The sequence below is a fragment of the Vipera ursinii genome, assembly GCF_947247035.1.
Source record: "Vipera ursinii genome assembly, chromosome: 1".
Lineage (NCBI taxonomy): Eukaryota > Metazoa > Chordata > Lepidosauria > Squamata > Viperidae > Vipera > Vipera ursinii.
In genome coordinates this window covers 28,709,918-28,728,966 of record NC_139512.1, presented here as the reverse complement: position 1 = coordinate 28,728,966, position 19,049 = coordinate 28,709,918, and the positions used below count along the sequence as shown (strand labels likewise).

The 19,049-nt window shown below is 36.3% G+C and overlaps 1 protein-coding gene across 3 annotated transcripts in view; it reads left to right on the top strand.

Annotated features, from left to right (window-relative positions):
- The window catches only part of PPP2R5E (protein phosphatase 2 regulatory subunit B'epsilon), a 71,452-nt gene extending 55,485 nt beyond the window's left edge, over positions 1–15,967 (top strand). For 2 of the 3 annotated variants that reach the window (XM_083356788.1, XM_083356790.1), the window contains exons 5-15: positions 1,913–2,005; positions 2,497–2,627; positions 2,730–2,789; positions 4,386–4,494; positions 6,767–6,820; positions 6,930–6,980; positions 7,637–7,756; positions 9,104–9,231; positions 11,266–11,367; positions 12,117–12,260; positions 13,725–15,967. In XM_083356788.1, the coding sequence (XP_083212914.1) occupies positions 1,913–2,005; positions 2,497–2,627; positions 2,730–2,789; positions 4,386–4,494; positions 6,767–6,820; positions 6,930–6,980; positions 7,637–7,756; positions 9,104–9,231; positions 11,266–11,367; positions 12,117–12,260; positions 13,725–13,824 (1,092 nt within the window). In that variant the 3' untranslated portion in view covers positions 13,825–15,967. The remainder of the gene's footprint in view (positions 1–1,912; positions 2,006–2,496; positions 2,628–2,729; positions 2,790–4,385; positions 4,495–6,766; positions 6,821–6,929; positions 6,981–7,636; positions 7,757–9,103; positions 9,232–11,265; positions 11,368–12,116; positions 12,261–13,724) is intronic. The other variant, XM_083356789.1, reaches the window with a different exon arrangement.
- Positions 15,968–19,049: the final 3,082 nt, after the last annotated feature.

The window sequence follows — 19,049 nt, the reverse complement described above, 5'->3', positions numbered from 1 at the left end:
GAATTAATGAGTACTATATCTGAGTCACAAAGATACATGTGAACACATGGAAATAAGACACTCTTTGTCTGGATTTATCTTTATGCTTTTTTAAAAAATTGAACAGTAGTGACATCAACAGAAACTATGTGGGGAACATTTAGGGCTTCTGTATATGGGAAGTGGGCAGCAGATGGGTAGCTGAAATGATCTAAATGTATCTTTATGTTAAATTACTTGCTCTTAGCAAAAATTACAAAACAATAATACAGTGGGACAAAAAAGTATTTAGTCAGCCACCAATTGTACAAGTTCTCCTACTTAAAAAGATGAGAGAGGCCTGTAATTTTCATCATAGGTGTACCTCAACTATGAGAGACAAAATGGGGGGAAAGAATCCAGGAAATCACGTTGTAGGATTTCTAATGAATTAATTCGTACATTCCTCGGTAAAATAAGTATTTGGTCACCTACAAACAAGCAAGATTTCTGGCTCTCACAGACCTGTAACTTCTTCTTTAAGAGGCTCCTCTGTCCGCCACTCGTTACCTGTATGAATGGCACCTGGTTGAACTTGTTATCAGAATAAAAGACACCAGTCCACAACCTCAAACAGTCACACTCCAAACTGCACTATGGCCAAGACCAAAGAGCTGTCGAAGGACACCGGAAACAAAATTGTAGACCTGCACCATGCTGGGAAGACTGAATTTGCAATAGGCAAGCAGCTTGGTGTGAAGAAATCAACTGTGGGAGCAATTATTAGAAAATGGAAGACATACAAGACCACTGATAATCTCCCTTGTTCTGGGGCTCCACACAAGATCTCACCCCGTGGGGTTAAAATGATCACAAGAACGGTGAGCAAAAATCCCAGAACCACACGGGGGGACCTAGTGATTGACCTGCAGAGAGCTGGGACCAAAGTAACAAAGGCTACCATCAGTAACACACTACACCGCCAGGGACTCAAATCCTGCAGTGACAGACGTGTCCCCCTGCTTAAGCCAGTACATGTCTGGGCCCGTCTGAAGTTTGCTAGAGAGCATTTGGATGATCCGGAACAGGATTGGGAGAATGTCATATGGTCAGATGAAACCAAAGTAGAACTTTTTGGTAAAAACTCAACTCGTCGTGTTTGGAGGAGAAAGAATGCTGGGTTGCATCCAAAGAACACCATAACTACTGTGAAGCATGGGGGTGGAAACCTCATGCTTTGGGGCTGTTTTTCTGCAAAGGGACCAGGACGACTGATCCGTGTAAAGGAAAAATGAATGAGGCCATGTATCGTGAGATTTTGAGTGAAAACCTCCTTCCATCAGCAAGGGCATTGAAGAGTAAATGTGGCTGGGTCTTTCAGCATGACAGTGATCCCAAACACACCGCCCGGGCAACGAAGGAGTGGCTTCGTAAGAAGCATTTCAAGGTCCTGGAGTGGCCTAGCCAGTCTCCAGATCTGAACCCCATAGAAAACCTTTGGAGGGAGTTGAAAGTCCGTGTTGCCCAGCGACATCACTCTTCTAGAGGAGATCTGCATGGAGGAATGGGCCAAAATACCAGCAACAGTGTGTGCAAACCTTGTGAAGACTTACAGAAAACGTTTGACCTCTGTCATTGCCAACAAAGGGTATATAACAAAGTATTGAGATGAACTTTTGTTATTGACCAAATATTTACTTTCCACCATAATTTGCAAATAAATTCGTTAGAAATCCTACAATGTGATTTCCTGCATTCTTTCCCCCCATTTTGTCTCTCATAGTTGAGGTATACCTATGATGAAAATTACAGGCCTCTCTCATCTTTTTAAGTGGGAGAACTTGCACAATTGGTGGCTGACTAAATACTTTTTTGTCCCACTGTGTATGTGCAGTAGAATTACGGCATGCATTTAGTCAGGACTAACCTATGTTATTATTATTATTTTTTGTAGCTTATATATGAATTTTTCATACGATTTTTGGAAAGCCAAGAATTTCAGCCCAGCATTGCCAAAAAATATATAGATCAAAAATTTGTATTACAGGTACAGTGCTCTATTTTATTTAATCTTACATTATTAATAAATATACCAGCCTTTTTTAATCAAGATGAATAGTAATGGTTAGTTACTTGTGCTCATTCAATTTCAGGGGATATTTTGTACGAATATTTAATATTGGAGAATTACAACTAAGTTTACTGGATGTAAACTTCAAGAAATAGTAAATGCCATGACTAAGAATTTTATACAAGTGTTTGCCAGAATCCACTAATTGAAACATTTCTTGTCTCATATGAATATACCCTAAGTCCTGCAGGAAATCTGAATTGGCCCTCCTCTGTTATCACTTGTTAATAAAGAAACAGATGGCAAGAATTAGGCAGAAAGATAAAAACTAATGATATGCAATGTGATTTTGGAACACAGTAAACAAAAAAGTGCAGGTTTTGGATAGAATAAAGTATTTCAGAGATATTAAAAGCTGAAAGTCAAGTAACATCTGTGACCCATTGTGTTTTGCTTTATTTTATTAGCTTTTGGAACTATTTGACAGTGAAGATCCTCGGGAACGGGACTATTTAAAAACAGTCTTACACAGAATTTATGGCAAGTTCCTTGGTCTTAGAGCATTTATCAGAAAACAGATTAATAATATTTTTTTACGGTAAGTTTTAAGAGAAGAGGGGCACAAGAAACTTCTTTTGGTGTTACATGATTTTATCATTGAATAAATATGAACATTTAATGTATGCAATTTGCTTTGTAGGTTTGTTTATGAAACTGAACATTTTAATGGTGTGGCTGAACTGCTGGAAATATTAGGAAGGTAATGAAGTCCCTTTCTTATAACGATGTAAATATAGTAATATTATGTAAATATGCTGCTCTTTCATCCAAGTTTATATTTTAAAGCACGCATACACACGCACACGCGCGTGCACACACATACACACACACGCAAAAGCTCGCTTCATTAAAAGTAATATAAAAACTAAATTTAGATGCCAGATCACACAATTAAATTTCCATTATATGGAAATGTTTATTCATTTATTTAAAAGACAAGACAAGTGGAATATAAATATGAATATGGATAGATGGGGAACGCATCAAATTTGCAGACGACACCAAGCTGGCAGGAATAGCCAATACTCCAGAAGATAGGCTTAAGATACAGGAGGATCTGGACAGACTTGAACACTGGGCGCTATCTAACAAAATGAAATTCAATGGTGAAAAAATCAAATGCACAGGTATAGTATAGGTGGTACCTTGCTCAATAGTAGTAACTGTGAGAGGGATCTCAGAGCCCTAGTGGATAATCACTTCAGTATGAGCCAGCAGTGTGCTGCAGCTGCCAAAAAAGCCAACACAGTGCTAGGCTGCATTAACAGAGGGATAGAATCAAGATCACGTGAAGTACTAATACCATTTTACAATGCCTTGGTAAGGCCATACCTGGAATACTGAATCCAGTTTTGGTCACCACAATGTAAAAAAGATGTTGAGACTCTAGAAAGAGTACAGAGAAGAGCAACAAAGATGATTGGGGGACTGGAGGCTAAAACATATAGGGAACGGTTGCTGGAATTGGGTATGTGTAGTTTAACGAAGAGAAGGATGAGAGGTGACATGATAGCAGTGTTCCAATATCTCAGGGGCTGCTACAAACAAGAGGGAGTCAAGCTATTCTCCAAAGCACCTGAAAGCAGGACAAGAAGCAATGGATGGAAACTAGTCAAGGAGAGAAGCAACCTAGAACTAAGGAGAAACTTCCTGACAGTTAGAACAATTAACCAGTGGAACAACCTGCCTCCAGAAGTGGTGAATGCTCCAACTCTGGAAGTTTTTAAGAAGAGACTGGATAGCCATTTGCCTGAAATGGTATAGGGTTTCCTGCCTGAGCAGGGGGTTAGACTAGATGACCTCCAAGGTCTCTTCCAATTTTTTTATTATTATTATTATTATTATTATTATTATTATTATTATTATTATTATTATTATTATTGGATAATAATAATAATTTCCATAAGATTTCCTGAATTCAGAGTGTTTTCTCAATCTACATAGCTTCTATGCAGTTTCATGAAAAGACATGTTTCTTTAAGGAGTTGCTTGCAACTGCAGAAAGTGCACTTGTGCCAGATCAGAAACAGTTTTGCTCATTTCAGATTTCAGTATATTGCATATTGAGTACATTATAGGTAAGGGAGGTAGGACAAGATCTAGGGAGGTCTAGGTTCAAATCTACTCTTCACCATGGACACTGACTGTGTTTGGACCAGTTGCACCCAACCTGCCTTACTGGGTTTTGGTTGTGGGAATAAAATGAAGATGGAGTTCAATATGTTTGGAGGAAAAGCAAGTTATATATGATGTAACAAACAAATAAATAAAATGTTTCTTCTTTTCTTATTTCTAGTATTATCAATGGCTTTGCTTTACCTCTTAAAGCAGAGCATAAACAGTTTTTGGTGAAAGTACTGATCCCTCTACATACTGTTAGAAGTCTATCGCTGTTCCACGCACAGGTAAGAAACTTAAGTACAGTGTAATGTATTACATTTTAAGAGCTGTGTCACATTCTGTTTTATACACAATGTACAATATCACTAAATTGAAATAAACTTACTACCATACATAACAGACTGGGTCCACAAATTGTTCTAAAATGTTCAGTGTTGTAAACTTGTTAATTGTGAAGTCGTGTCCGACCCATCACGACCCCATGGACAACGTTCCTCCAGGCCTTCCTGTCCTCTACCATCTTCTGGAGTCCATTTAAGCTCACGCCTACTGCTTCAGTGATGTTGTGATTCAGGGTCAGCCTGTGGGTTCGGCAGTTGGGTCGGACGACTCAGAGGAGGAGGGGGGTGTTGAAGACCTTGCTGATGATAGCCCTCAGGCAGGCCCCTCCCACTTGGTCACCATGGAGACCCAGCTGTGTGAGCCTGACAGTGTAGATGAAGATGACCCACAGCTGGCCCTGTTCAAGGACGCCCGACGCAGGAGGCAGTCAATTAGGAGTAAACAGAGGAAGGCAATGGGGCTTCTCGGAAGGAGGGAGAGAGAAGCCATGCCCTGAACTCTTTATAAAGGACTTGTGTGGGGAGGGCTGGTTTGCTGAAAGCAACCGCTCAGATAGTGTTTCAAAGCTCCGGTATCTTGGTTCGTGTCTTGTTTGTTTTTGTAATAAATTTGGCAGACGTATTCCAGCCTCTTGCCGTCTGTAAAGGGGTTGCCTTTTCTGCAAGGCCAGTAGCAGGCTGGTACAGAACAAGTGACTCCATCCAGCCACCTCATTCTCTGTCGTCCCCTTCTTCTATTGCCCTCAGTCTTTCCCAGCATTAGGCTTTCCTCTAATGAGTCCTTCCTTCTCATTAAGTGGCCAAAATATTTGAGTTTCAACTTCAGGATCTGACCTTCTAAAGAGCAGTCAGGGTTGATCTCCTCTAGGACTGACTGGTTTGATCACCTTGCAGTCCAAGGGACTCGCAGGAGTCTTCTCCAGCACCATAGTTCAAAGGCCTCAATTCTTTGGTGCTCGGCCTTTCTTATGGTCCAACTTTCACAGCCACACATTGCAACTGGGAAGACCATAGCCTTGATTATACACACTTTTGTTTGCAGGGTGATGTCAGATGTAACCATGGGGGGGCAAAATATCCAGCATGAATTCTGATTGGTTCTTGTACTTTAGGTTATATAATATTCTTGTTTTGTTAAGCTGATAATAATTGTTACTATGCCACATGCCTACCTTTTTCCTTAGTGATTGAAAGCATTGTTCGGTAAACTTTTCCTCTAATATTCCTGGAGATGTAGCCTTGTTATCTTTTCATATATCTGTTTTCTATAAAGCCACTAACTCATTTCACAAGATCTCAGAAGGTGCTTAATGCTGCCAAAAGTGTAAAGGAAAAATATCTTAAGGGCAAATTATTTAGTAATAAATTATAAATGTTATTAAATTCACATTTATATAGTTGCTCTGGTACACAGGTACTCCTCGACTTATGACTACAGTTGAACCCAAAGTTTCCGTTGCTAAGCAAGACAGTTGTTAAGTGAATTTTGCTCCATTTTACTACCTTGCCAAATGATCGCTGCAGCTGTTAAGTTATCAACACAATTGTTAAGTGAATCTGGCTTCCCCATTGTCAGAAAGTTGCAAAAAATGATCACATGACCTCTGGACACTTCATAAATATATGCTACTTGCCAAGCATTTGAAGTTTGATCATGCTGCCATAGACGTGAGTCACTTTTTTCAATGCCTTTGTAACTTTGAGCGGTCACTAAATGAATGGTTGTAAGTAAAGGTCTACTTGCATACACTTAGAAATGTTTTTTTTTTGTTACTGTCTAAATCAGAGATGGGGAGTGATGGTCCCTTTATGACTTGCGGCTGGCTCAGGAATTCTGGGAGTTGAAGTCCACAAGTCATAAAAGGGCCATTGTTCCCCACCCCTGGTTTAAATGGTACATCAGTCATAATGATTGGTATTTATCTGAACTACCTGTACTGTGGAATGTGATTTAGGCCAAATGTGTTGTAGTCTTGCTTCCAGCAGCAGAGTATGACTTGTAGTGAAATAGGACCTATATCCTAATCAGCCCACTTATAGACAGACAAGGCAATACAGGAAGATGGGAATCCCCAATCTGTCTTTTGGTATTACAGCTCCATTGCTCCTTGTTCTCCCCGCGTAGAATTGAAGGTGTAGGAGCAACGTTTCGACGGAATCCCATCCAATTTTCAATTAAAATTTTTAATGTACATGTTTTCTTTTGTTTCTGCAGTTGGCGTATTGCATTGTGCAGTTTCTAGAGAAAGACCCTTCACTCACAGAACCTGTAAATATAAGAAATACATAAATGAACATTTTAAAAACATTTTTAAAATATTGAATAAAGATCTTGAAGATTTCTAATTGTTCTGTTTACTTTTTCTACTTTAATTTAGGTCATTAGAGGTTTAATGAAATTCTGGCCGAAAACTTGCAGTCAAAAAGAGGTATATTTGATGAGCTTAGATTGTTTTCCTATTTAAAATAGATTACAAAGAAAAGATAATCTTGAGACAAAAATAAATTATATTTCATAATACAGCAAAGAATATAATTACTAAAAGGAACATAAAGACATGGTTGTCCATAGCAAATGGAACTTTTATCAAAGTAACAAAATCTGCATTGCCCCTTATTTACTTGCATGCAATTTCCTGACCACTAATCCCAAAGGAATATATTTTGTATTGTAATGTCAGGATTAATGTTTTTTCATTTATTTCCATCCTCACTCCAGTGTAGATTTTGACATAAATAATATTATTAGGCTCCATTTGGGGTAGGAATAAAATAATACTTTCTTAATGCCATCTGGAAATGTAAAAAGATGTTCTTAAAAGGGGTTTTTAAACTCTTATTTTTAATATTAGGTGCCAATCTGAAATACAAAACAATAAAGCAAATTGAAACATGCTTTACATGATATTGTCAATTAAAATGCACTTATTTCTTAAGAAACAGCTCAATAATTACAGCTAGCATTAGCAAATGAGCATTCCTTTTGTTCAAAAAAGTTCAGTTGAATTGATGCTTTGGAAACTTAACAGATAGGTTGTAAGGAAAAAATCTTCATATTTAATATTTTTTTAACATTTTATTTTAGGTCATGTTCCTTGGAGAGCTGGAAGAAATATTGGATGTGATTGAACCTTCACAGTTTGTCAAAATCCAGGAACCCTTATTTAAACAATTAGCTAAGTGTGTCTCTAGCCCTCATTTTCAGGTCAGTATTGCAACTAGATGAGACTAATTATTATAAATGTGTTATGTCAGACTTGTGTTTGGGGAATGGTTTAAATTGCTTCGCTTTAATGTGAAGTTTAATTGGAATTGACATCCTCATTAGATCTAATTCTTCAGAAGCCCATTTCTATCATTTCTATTACTACAAATTATAAGGAGATTGACAGGACAGATTTCAGTCATAGATATAAATGGCTTCGTGTGATATTATTACACTAATAGTTGCTGATATTATTACTAGTATTATAGCTGCTATTATTTTTTTCAAGGACAATGTTAATTCTATTTACTGGAAAAATTAATGAATTTTGCAATAATATTTGTTCCTTTTAGGTGAATATGTTCAGGATTTTTGTTTCTTGTTTTTATTCATGCAAGACTTTCATAGTTTGTGAAAAGCAAGTTCCACATATTCATCTATCACTCATATCTTTCTAGTAGGAAATTGTTATGAAAGAAATAGTATTGGATCGGTTCTAATAACATCCTTACAGATTACTGAAAAATAAATGGAGATAGATGTAAAATGTTTGTTTTTAATTGCTCAGCATGGAAATCATAGAAAAATTAATAGGATAGGGAAGAGTGATAGATGCAAAATTCATATATAAGTTTGTGAAAAATGCATCATTTGCCAAGTACAGTAGATTCCTCGTCTCTATGTCAATATACTCCATCATATGTAATTTAATATTTCAGGTCCCCAAAGAGAGAAATAATTAAGAGCATTTAATTAGAAATGTACAAAATTAGCAGGATGTAATGTTTTGATGTTCTGTGGAACATTCCATTTTTCTTCTGGTATATTCCAGTCCAACCATTCTGGGGGAGGGGTAGTTTGATAGTTTCTTGGAAGTCAATAATCTGGAATAGGAAATAATTTATGATGTTTCAGTTGTGGTTCTGAAGAATTCTGTCCTTGCCTCTCACCCCTTTCCCAGTTTGAGCTAGTAATTTTGACTGGAGGTTGCCTTACTTAATTTTCTCTCTTCTCGCCAACATAGGGGAGTGGAGTCAACACTGGCAAGATAGCGGATGCAGTATTGTAATGCAAACTGAAGTGCCAGACAATTATGGCCCAGTATGCACTAATACCACGCATGCATGCTTGCACACCAAATATCTCTGCCCGAGTTGAGAAAACTTCTTTATCAGATTTCTGGGGGAGACAACTAAGAAAACTTACTCTATACATAAGCAAATTCCTGCTTTTATCAGTTGGTGTTACCTTGTATCATTTTTTTCCCTTAGGCAAGTTTTTTTACTTGGTTTTGTTTGCAATTAGACATAAACAGTTTTAAAAATAATACTATGTTTTTATTTCAAGGTGGCTGAAAGAGCACTTTACTATTGGAATAATGAATACATAATGAGTTTGATAGAGGAGAATTCCAATGTAATACTTCCTATCATGTTTTCCAGTCTATACAGGATTTCCAAAGAACACTGGAATCCGTAAGTTGTTGCTGTTGATTTTTCAGTACATTTGTTTATTCTTTTGAATTCAGTGCTTTCTTTTGTATTGTAACATGGAGAACTATATATGAATGGTAATGTTATCAGTATTTATTTTATTTATTTTATTTGATTTGTATACTGCCCTTCTCCCGAAGGACTCAGGGCAGTGAACAGGGACATAAATACCAAAATACCCAAAATACAGAAATTAAAACAAATTAAACCCTAGTGCCCAAATGCAGAAAATAAATTACATTAAAACAATAATTAAAACAAAACCCATCAGACCAGGCCGGCTTGTTCAAACAAATAGGTTTTTAGGTCGCGTCGGAAGGAGCGAAGGTCGGGAGCCATCCGGAGCTCAACCAGTAAACAGTTCCACATGTCAGGCGCACCCACAGAGAACGCCCTCCCCCTGGGGGCCACCAGACGGCATTCTTCGAATGGCGGCACCCTGAGGAGGCCCTCTCTGTGGGAGCACACTGGGCAGAGGGAAGTTGATGCCGGCCGCAAGTGTTCCCTAAGGTACTCCAGACCCATGCCATGTAGGGCTTTGTAGGTCATAACCAGTACCTTGAATCTCACCCGGAAGGCAACCGGAAGCCAATGCAGCTCACGGAGCAGAGGTGTAATATGGGAGTATCGGGAGACCCCCAACACAACTCACACGGCTGCATTCTGCACCAGTTGGAGCCTCCGAGTGGTCCTCAAGGGCAGCCCCATGTAGAGAGCGTTGCAGTAGTCTAACCGAGAGGTCACGAGCGCATGAGTGACTATACGCAAGGCATCAAGGTCTAGATAGGGTCGTAACTGGCGCACCAGGCGCAACTGGGCGAAGGCCCCCCTAGTCACAGTTAATATATGATCTTCTAAAGAAAGCTGTGAATCTAGGAGAACTCCCACGTTGCGAGCCCTATCTATGGGGGGTAATAACTCACCCCCCATAGTGAGAGATGGAATGATCTGAGTTTCCTGAGATGCTGGCACGTACAGCCACTCCGTCTTGTCAGGGTTGAGCCGAAGCCTGTTCCTCCCCATCCAGACCCGGACCGCCTCCAGGCAATGGGACATCACGTCGAGGGCATCACTGGGGTGGTTTGGGGTCGAAATGAAAAGCTGGGTATCATCAGCATAGTTTACTATACTTAGTAGTTTGCAGACCAGCACCAACTAGGGAATATGTAGACCATAATATTATTTTAATCATCTGACAAAAAATAAAGTTAAAAAAAGTGTCCCTTTGCTACTTGAAAATGCATTTTTTTTTGGATGGAACCTGATTGGGTTTATTTTTACAAAAATCTTCACAATAAGGTGTTGTTTTATTCAGTGTGCTCTGCAGTATAAATTGACTTTGAGGAACTGAATAAGAAATGTTTAAGTGAAAGAAAAGTTGTGAAGAATGTGAAACTGAAGTTTCAGAATAGTGCCCAACTATATTTAAGTGTGAGCCTAATAAGATCAGTATTTTTATTTTTATAAAGAAGTTTTTTTCCCCTGAGGTTCCACATTTTTAAAGAATATAGTGTGGGAAATACAATTTTATATGTAAGATTTTTTTCTTTTCTGTCTTCAAATAATTATATCTTCTTTCTGTTTTTCTAATTTGTACCTGTCAGTATTATTAAAATAGAGGTCTAAATTTCCTTTTCTAGTACTGGGCCATGATTGTAGAAAATTAGTTAGCATGGAATCCTGTTAGATTTGGGGAAGTGAAGAAAGGTCATTTCAAAAGAAAATTATTGTCTTTTATGGCCAGTGCATCTGGAAAAATTGTTTAATCATTTTTAATAATAATAATGCACAAAACATTGTAGGTATGGGAGCTGACATGCATCATTCAAATGAGAAACAATGGTGTCTCAAAGGGTCTATAATAGTAGAGCCTTGGAGATTAGATTAGAATAGTTTACCTTTTCTGAGTGAAATGAAAGGAATTTGAATATTTCAAACATGAACATAGAACAAATTACTACAAAATGTTTTCTAACCTTTTTGAGCAGTTTGATAAGTTTCTTCCATATTTTACAGGGCTATTGTGGCATTAGTATACAATGTGCTGAAGGCATTTATGGAAATGAATAGTGCCATGTTTGATGAGCTCACAGCAACTTACAAGTCAGATCGCCAGCGGTAACTTTTTAAAGCTTTTTGTCAGCTTTGCATAAAACCTGCAGTTTTTGGTTCCTTCCTTCCTTCCTTCCTTCCTTCCTTCCTTCCTTCCTTCCTTCCTTCCTTCCTTCCTTCCTTCCTTCCTTCCTTCCTTCCTTCCTTCCTTCTTCCCTCCCTCCCTCCCTCCCTCCCTCCCTCCCTCCCTGCAGTAATTGCATAATTTTCACACACTATTGATTGCAATGCCTCATTTTTCTCCCTGCATGTTCATTAGCCTGGCCCTTGCAAGACATAAATGGTTATTTTTTTTCTCCCTTTATGAGATACAGTACCCATTGCGTAGCTTGTGAACTTGCATTCCTCACAGAACTTCTTTTGGCTCTATGTTATTAAAGACTTACATGTATCAAGAATTTAGGCCTAATAAAAATCATAGTTACCAAAAAAAAATCCCTCAACAATTTAATCATCACTTTGCTTGAAGATAGGGTTCAGAATATAGTAGACTTTTTGGTAAGGTGAGAAAATATTTGACACTAACCCTTATGATTTCTACCTGATCATTTACTGAAATCTCTGAGCAAAGTGACACATTTTCAGTCCTGCTTTTCGGCTTCTGTTATCTTGATACATCCAAGGCTTTGACACTGCAGGATCTAGAAGAAGTGCCATTCATACAATCATTAGTTGCACCTTAGATAAAATGTTTCTCTGTCTTTTCCTTAATAATCCTTCTCCAATTATAGTTCATCTTTTGTCTGAAATTTCAGCTTATCCAAAGCAGCAGGTGAAACTAATGAGGAAACTTCGGGAACTCTGGGCAGTTTGCGACTTGGTGAAAGTCGTTTCTTTTGTGAGACTTGGGGTTCCCACAAGCAAAGCGAAGGGTACTGTATGTCATCAAGCCTTGTTAGGTTAGTATAGCCTCTCACATATTTTTGGAGGCCACAATGTTGTTTAATTCGATTACCAGGCTCTCATAGCTCACTGCTTTTTTAAAAATTTAGAAATATGAAATGTAATTAGTGGGGTAATAGATACTGTTAATATTATGTGCGCTTTATACTTTGTGATATAGACCAATTTATTCTGTATTATGCTTGCTTATTAACTTTCTTTCAACTAGACAGAACTAGACAGGAATTTCTGGGAAAAGATGCTACTAATACTAATCATTTTGTAAACTTGATTTATATTTATAGAGAAATTGTACAACCTCGGATGTCAAGCATGTTTTTTGGCATCTTTGCTGGAATCTTATATTAGATAAACTCAGATTGTCAAAATTAATCTTCACTGCTTTTCCATGAAATATATTTTAAAACTATATATCCTTTTTACATAAGAATCAAAGAAATTATTTTATAATTTAAGAATGATTTTTCACTTCTATGGTTTGTTTGTTTTATTATTATTTTTTTAAAAAAAATAAAGTCAACATTTCAATTATTACAAATCCAACCACAATATTTTTTAGAACCAAGTTTTAACATCTATCTGGTAATTGTAAATACAGAAAACATTGATGAGCAAACTTGATGCAAACTTTTTTTTTGCTTTGGTTTTTATTAAAAGAAAGTTCTAAGATTTCAGATGAACATACAGTACTATAGTTTTGATGTGTGTTTTTATTATTTTTCATTCTAGGGCATTATAAAAATATACACATTTAGATGGTAGATTAGTTGGATTTTGAAAAAAATATTACAGAGCTTCTAAACAGGAAAAATATACAAATCTAAAATAGCTATTTTGTGAAAAGCTGACCTCAAAAATTTTGATCACCATTCAATTACAGTTCAGGGTGAAAATTAATGCTACCAACAAATGTTTTCATAAATAATGAAAAAGGAATGTTATAAATAAGGAGTGAACAAAAACAGTAATTCCTAGACATGAAATGTAACCCTCTAGCGCAGGTTTATACTAGATTTTGTGCAGTGGTGACTTCTCAGTATAGTTTTAAATGGCTTTAAATGCAGGAATTATAGCAAAGTTATTTTTTAAAACAACAACAACAATACCACAGTATATATGTGATACATAGCTTTAATTTGTTAACTTTTAGCAATTTTTGTTTGTTATCTAGAGCACATTTTCATTTAATAGTGAAGAAAGTCAGATACATTATGAGAGTAAAGTTGCCAATGGTGCAACTTTTGGATTTGAAATAATTGGATTTTATAAGGCACCATTTGCTTGTATTGTTGTTTAAGTCCATGATGTTACTATAATGTTTCTCTTTTTTATATTCAGTTTTAGAATTCTTCAGGGAACATTGGATGCTTGGTGCATAATTTACTCTAATACTGTTTTGTTTTTGTAGTGGTTTTGTAGGTGTTAAAATGTTGCCATCATTATTTTTTTAATTTTGCTAGTGAGAAGAAAAAAGAGAAAGAACGTGAAGAACTATGGAAGAAACTGGAAGATTTGGAACTGAAAAGAGGGCTTAGACGTGATGGAATAATTCCAACTTAACAAAAAGAAACAAAGCAGCATTAATTAACCTGTGGAGTCACACATGTATGTAGTAGAAGATGGAGCAACAGTTTTCTGTATTGTGCAACTTTACAGTAGATTTCACATTTGTTTCATTATTACAACAGCACTGTATATATTGTCTCTAAGTAAAAAAAAAATAAGGACTTCAATCCAAAGTTTGGACAACAGATGGACTTTTCAGAACTTTTTAAAAAAATCATTGTTTTAACCCTTTAAAGCAGTCTTCAAAAGATCTGTTGATGAAAATTGCTATGTCCAAATTCCATTGTCAGGACCTGTTCCTTATTTATCATTAGCAGAGAGTGATACAACTTCAAATGTGAACAATCTTAAATTTAGCTTGTGTTTCTGCTAAACTGTTAAATGTATTTATAGTAAAAGAGAAAAAAAGATTGTCATTTTCTTATGAGTTTGTGTAACATCTTTCTCCTCTGATAACTATGATGTAATTTGACTATTTTTTTTTCTCCTTTTTGCACATCTTCTTGAGTTGAATGTTTATACAGAATAGGGCCATGAAAAATAGAGGTCCTTAATGCTAAGAAGTTTTTTTTTCCTGGTGTAAGCAACTTTTGAGTACCAGACTTGCTTTGGTGCTCCTTCAGTGTGAACATTATAAATAAGTATGAGGTGGTTATAATCAGGATTGGGAAGTATGCTCTGAATTTGTCAATGTATTAATTGACAGTGAATCAAAGCTCATCTCACCAATCCTTAACTAAGTGTGCAGTGGCAACAACACAGACTTCAATATATGATCAGTATTAAATGTACACCGTTGATCATATGAGACCAGATTTGTGTTAGTAATACTGAGGCTAAATTATTGTATTGCTATATTTTTCTTTAGGCCATTTGAAAATAATTTTTAAAAATATACCAATGAAATGGGTCTATGACTGTCATGATGGGTCAAATATGTGTTAACAGGTGAGGGATGAGTTGAGTAAAGAGTTTGAATTATTTGAAGTTGTTGCCTTCCCTCTCTAGATATATATTTATTAAACATTCCAGCCAAAAGGAAAAAAAGAAAAGATGTAATCTTTGGGGAGGAAAGATTTAGTGGTGAGTTTGCACCCTAATGGTGTTTCTCATCACAAGTAACATCTTTTTTGCTTTGAGCTGGAGTAGATTATGGATAACATGTTTCAGCATCCTAAAGTTGGATGCCATTCCCAGTTTTATTTGTTATCAAAAGTGGTTCTCAAGATGCTATTGAAAGAAGAATAGTCCAATTCTGACAACCCTAATGTCCTGAGTATTAATAATAAAATTTAAAATGATTTTATATGAAAGGTGCATTGTGACCAAATTGTTCAAGGTTTAAAAAAAAGAGGGCTGTATTATAAGTATACATTACTGGCTATCTGCTTTGTATTTAAAAGTGGAATCTCCCATCTTTGGTAGATAAAATGCTGATAAGACTTGTGTACAGTATATATTTAGCTAATGCAGGTGCATTATTATATACCGTAAGGTATGTGTTTTTCAGGATTTTTCTCCAGGATGCTTTTGAACTGTTACAGACAGCATATGACAACAATGATTGATAATCCTAAACCATTGATCCAGCATTACTTACAGTATAAAACTGAGTTGTTGTTCATGATTCTTTTGTGATATTTGCAAACATGAATTTACAACTTGTTGGCATTGACAAAAATGTGGTATTAATTCTAAGCTTATATATTTTTCTTCTTGCCATATAAATATTTGGTAGACTTCATGGATTTATTGTTTTCACCCCTAAACCCAGCTTCAGCCCCCAAGACAACTGGGAGAGAAAAAAAACCAATCCTATCTGACTATTTTGGGATTATCAGGTCACAGTTTGTACATATGGGTCTTTCATACTGATATTGTGAATTGAAGAGCTTTGTAAAAAACTTGACACTGCTAAATCAGGGTGGGTTAGGGGATTCAGAATTAAACTAGTCATATATAACACTGAACACAACATGGTTTAATGGTATTAATCTAAGCCTCTTTTAAGAACATTGACTGGGACTCAATGTAAACTTGGCAGATGTTGCCATAGGCGAAATGTTCTATTTTAAAAAGTGCTGGAGCAAAGGTGCAACCTGAAATTCTGAAGATGAAATAAATTTATAACAAATCATATCCCTTAGACCTTCTTGATTTTGGCGGTCCTTTTTATTGTAGGTTTGGGGTTTAATCTGTTTCTCTCTAACTAAAATATTTTAGAGTAGCATTTTTTTTTAAAAAAAATCCATGTTTTAGAGTTAGTGACTTGACTCCCAGTTGTTTTTAGCAGTATTACCTTAGGGACAGTTTTCAGATTTTTTCTTTAGAGCAGGGGTGTCAAACTGCCAGCACGTGGGCCGGACGTGTCACAACAAAACCACGCCCACCCCATTGTCACATGACATCGCAAGTTTGACATGTCTGCTTTAGAGAGAAAAAAATGTATTATTCTACAGGCAGGTTTCCATATGAAGAGATATAAATATTTAATATGAGATGCCTTCTATTAAGTGGCTTTCTCTGAGTAAAGAACAAAGATGGCTCTGATTATTCAAACCTGATTCTATTGCATTTCCTCCTCAGACATTAGATTTATTTGTTTTTCATATTTCTTAACCACCCATCTCCCTTGGAGAGGGGCTCTTGGAAAGATTTCCAGATGCCATATTGGTGGAGATTAGAGTAAAAAAGGTTACCCACAAAATATGAGTTCATCCCAACCACATATTTTCACATTGGTAAAATAAGGAACAAAATATTAAATGATTGCTAGCAAAACATGACAGACAAGATTATTATTATGTAAGTGCTAGGCTTTTAAACTGCCCCCCCCCCCGACAGTCTATTTTACTTCTTGTACAAGTCTAAGCCTCTATTATATCCATAATGGTGGAACACGTGTAACAATTTTATAGCAATTTGGAAAAAGGGCTAAATGCAACATCTTTTTAGGCTCAAAAAAGATAAATATAGAAGTAAAGAGCAGATACTGATGAGGAAGGCAATGACAAATCTAAACAAGATCATGAAGGAAAAGATGATTTCTATAGAAGAAATAGACCAAAACAGTTATAATGCATTGTAAAGTCTGTACACTGAAAAAGAGAAATAAAGACATCTTCAAATAATAAATTTGGAGCTAATTACTGAAAGTAATAAGGACTTCTTGAAGAATCACACAGTCCTGGACACCATTTATGTTGAGGTGATGATGGGTAAGCAGTAATTTACATACTTTGATCATGTGAAATGAGAAGATAATAAACCAGAAAAAAATGACTATCTTCAGCAAGTTTGAGGAAAGGAAGAAAAACTGACCATGAGTCAGACAGGATTGATGGATCAAGGACACTACCAACATGTTCATGGAACAGCTTCAGATTATATCCAAGGACAGTTTAAAATGACCATTTGTCCATTCAGATATCAGGGACCAGGTGCTCAGGGCACTTAATATTTAAAATTCTTTTATTTTTTTAAAGGACTTATTTGAAAAGAATTTGCTTTTGTTCAAGTGCAGTAAAAAAGATGCACAGATTACTCTGGAGACAGTTGTAGTGATGGAGTCCACTACAAAAACTGTGTTTTCATTAAAAGGCAACCCACCTGCCCAGGGGTGCGCACTTAATTTTCCCAAGGGACCACATGAGAAACGGACTGTTGTGGAAGACTACCACCCTGACTTTTTGCTACCCCAGCCCCCTGATGCTGCCCCCTTCCCCCTCACCATCTGACACCATGGACACAGGCAGGACTGGGACTGTTTATGGGCCGAATGTGGCCCATAGGCCATAAAATGCCCAGGTTAGCACTTGCCCAATCTCACTTGATAGATAGTTGAAGCACAGCCTTTCTGCATCAAGCAGAACTCTATAAACCACAAATTCTGAATATTCCCTTTTTCAATGTAAAAAGTTTTTTCTCCAGTTGTTAAATTATCTAAATTAATCCAAGCTGAAGATAAAGAAATAGCATTTAAGCATAGTGCTTTGAGATATAAAATCTCAAAATAATACTAAAAGCTGTCCAGAGTTAACCTGTGGTAAGTTTGGCTGCCAATAAATTTAATAAATAAAAAAAAACTAGATTAAAAAAATCTCAGAAGATAAAACCAAATTAATTGACTTCAATCTTTTTAAAATATTCAGTAATTAAGATAGTCTATTTTGACTTAGATCACAACTTTGTAAACATTTCATTGCATATATTGTTACTTATATTTTAAACTTAATTAAATGCTTTAGACCTGAAATCCCTAATGTGTGACTCTTGGATCAATATGCCCATGGGCATCGTTCTTGGGATCCATCACAATCCTGCCCATTTTTTAATATTTTTAATGTAAACAAAACCTAAATGAGTAATTCCAACTGAGGTAGATTTCTATCAGATGCCAGTATAAATTCACCATTATCTCCCGCTGCCAGATAAGTCACAATATTTTTTTCCAAACTCTTCATCATTTCTCCATTCCTTCCTCTAATACTGCTGTTTATTCAATCCAGTAAAATCAATATTGTGGCCTCAGGTGCAAAAAGCAGACAAATGCCCTAAACTTTTGTTTGCTTTAAAAAAAACACCCCAAATTTCATTCATGGTGCACAGCCTCAATCTAAAAGCATGTCGTTGGATTCTTAACAGTGAAGCAAATACAACTTTTCATTCCAGTCCAAGGGTTTTCTGGTTTAGAATGATGTTTCAAAAATCTTAATTGTTATTGCTGAGAGCAGCCACAGTCACAGAAAAAATGCATATGTGTTTTTAATGAAACAGTTCCTTCGCAATTTGTGACAAAAAGGATTACATAGATAACAGGAAAGGTGCAATAATTCAATTTAAAATCATTCATTGTAACATGGGTATCTGCAGGGGTAGATGTGTTAAAACCTGCAAGATATTGGGTGATGTATTGCAGCCAAACTCCGTCTTTTTTATATACATTGCAATGTTGCACAAGTGATGGACTTCAGTTGTGATGCTGTGCCTACCATCTTACAGGTTTTGATTTCAATGCCGCAAATACATTTGGATACATGTTTTTGGTTGGGCTTAAAGTAAATACTGATTTAGCCACAGTTACTAATGCCTCCCTCCTCTAGATCTATTTAAAGATAATTTATTCAATCAGTCCAAATTGAGTAAATAAAAATCTATACAGCAAATATTGTTAGATGACATCAAAATTCTAGCATCCTGAGAAGGTTAAAAATGTACCA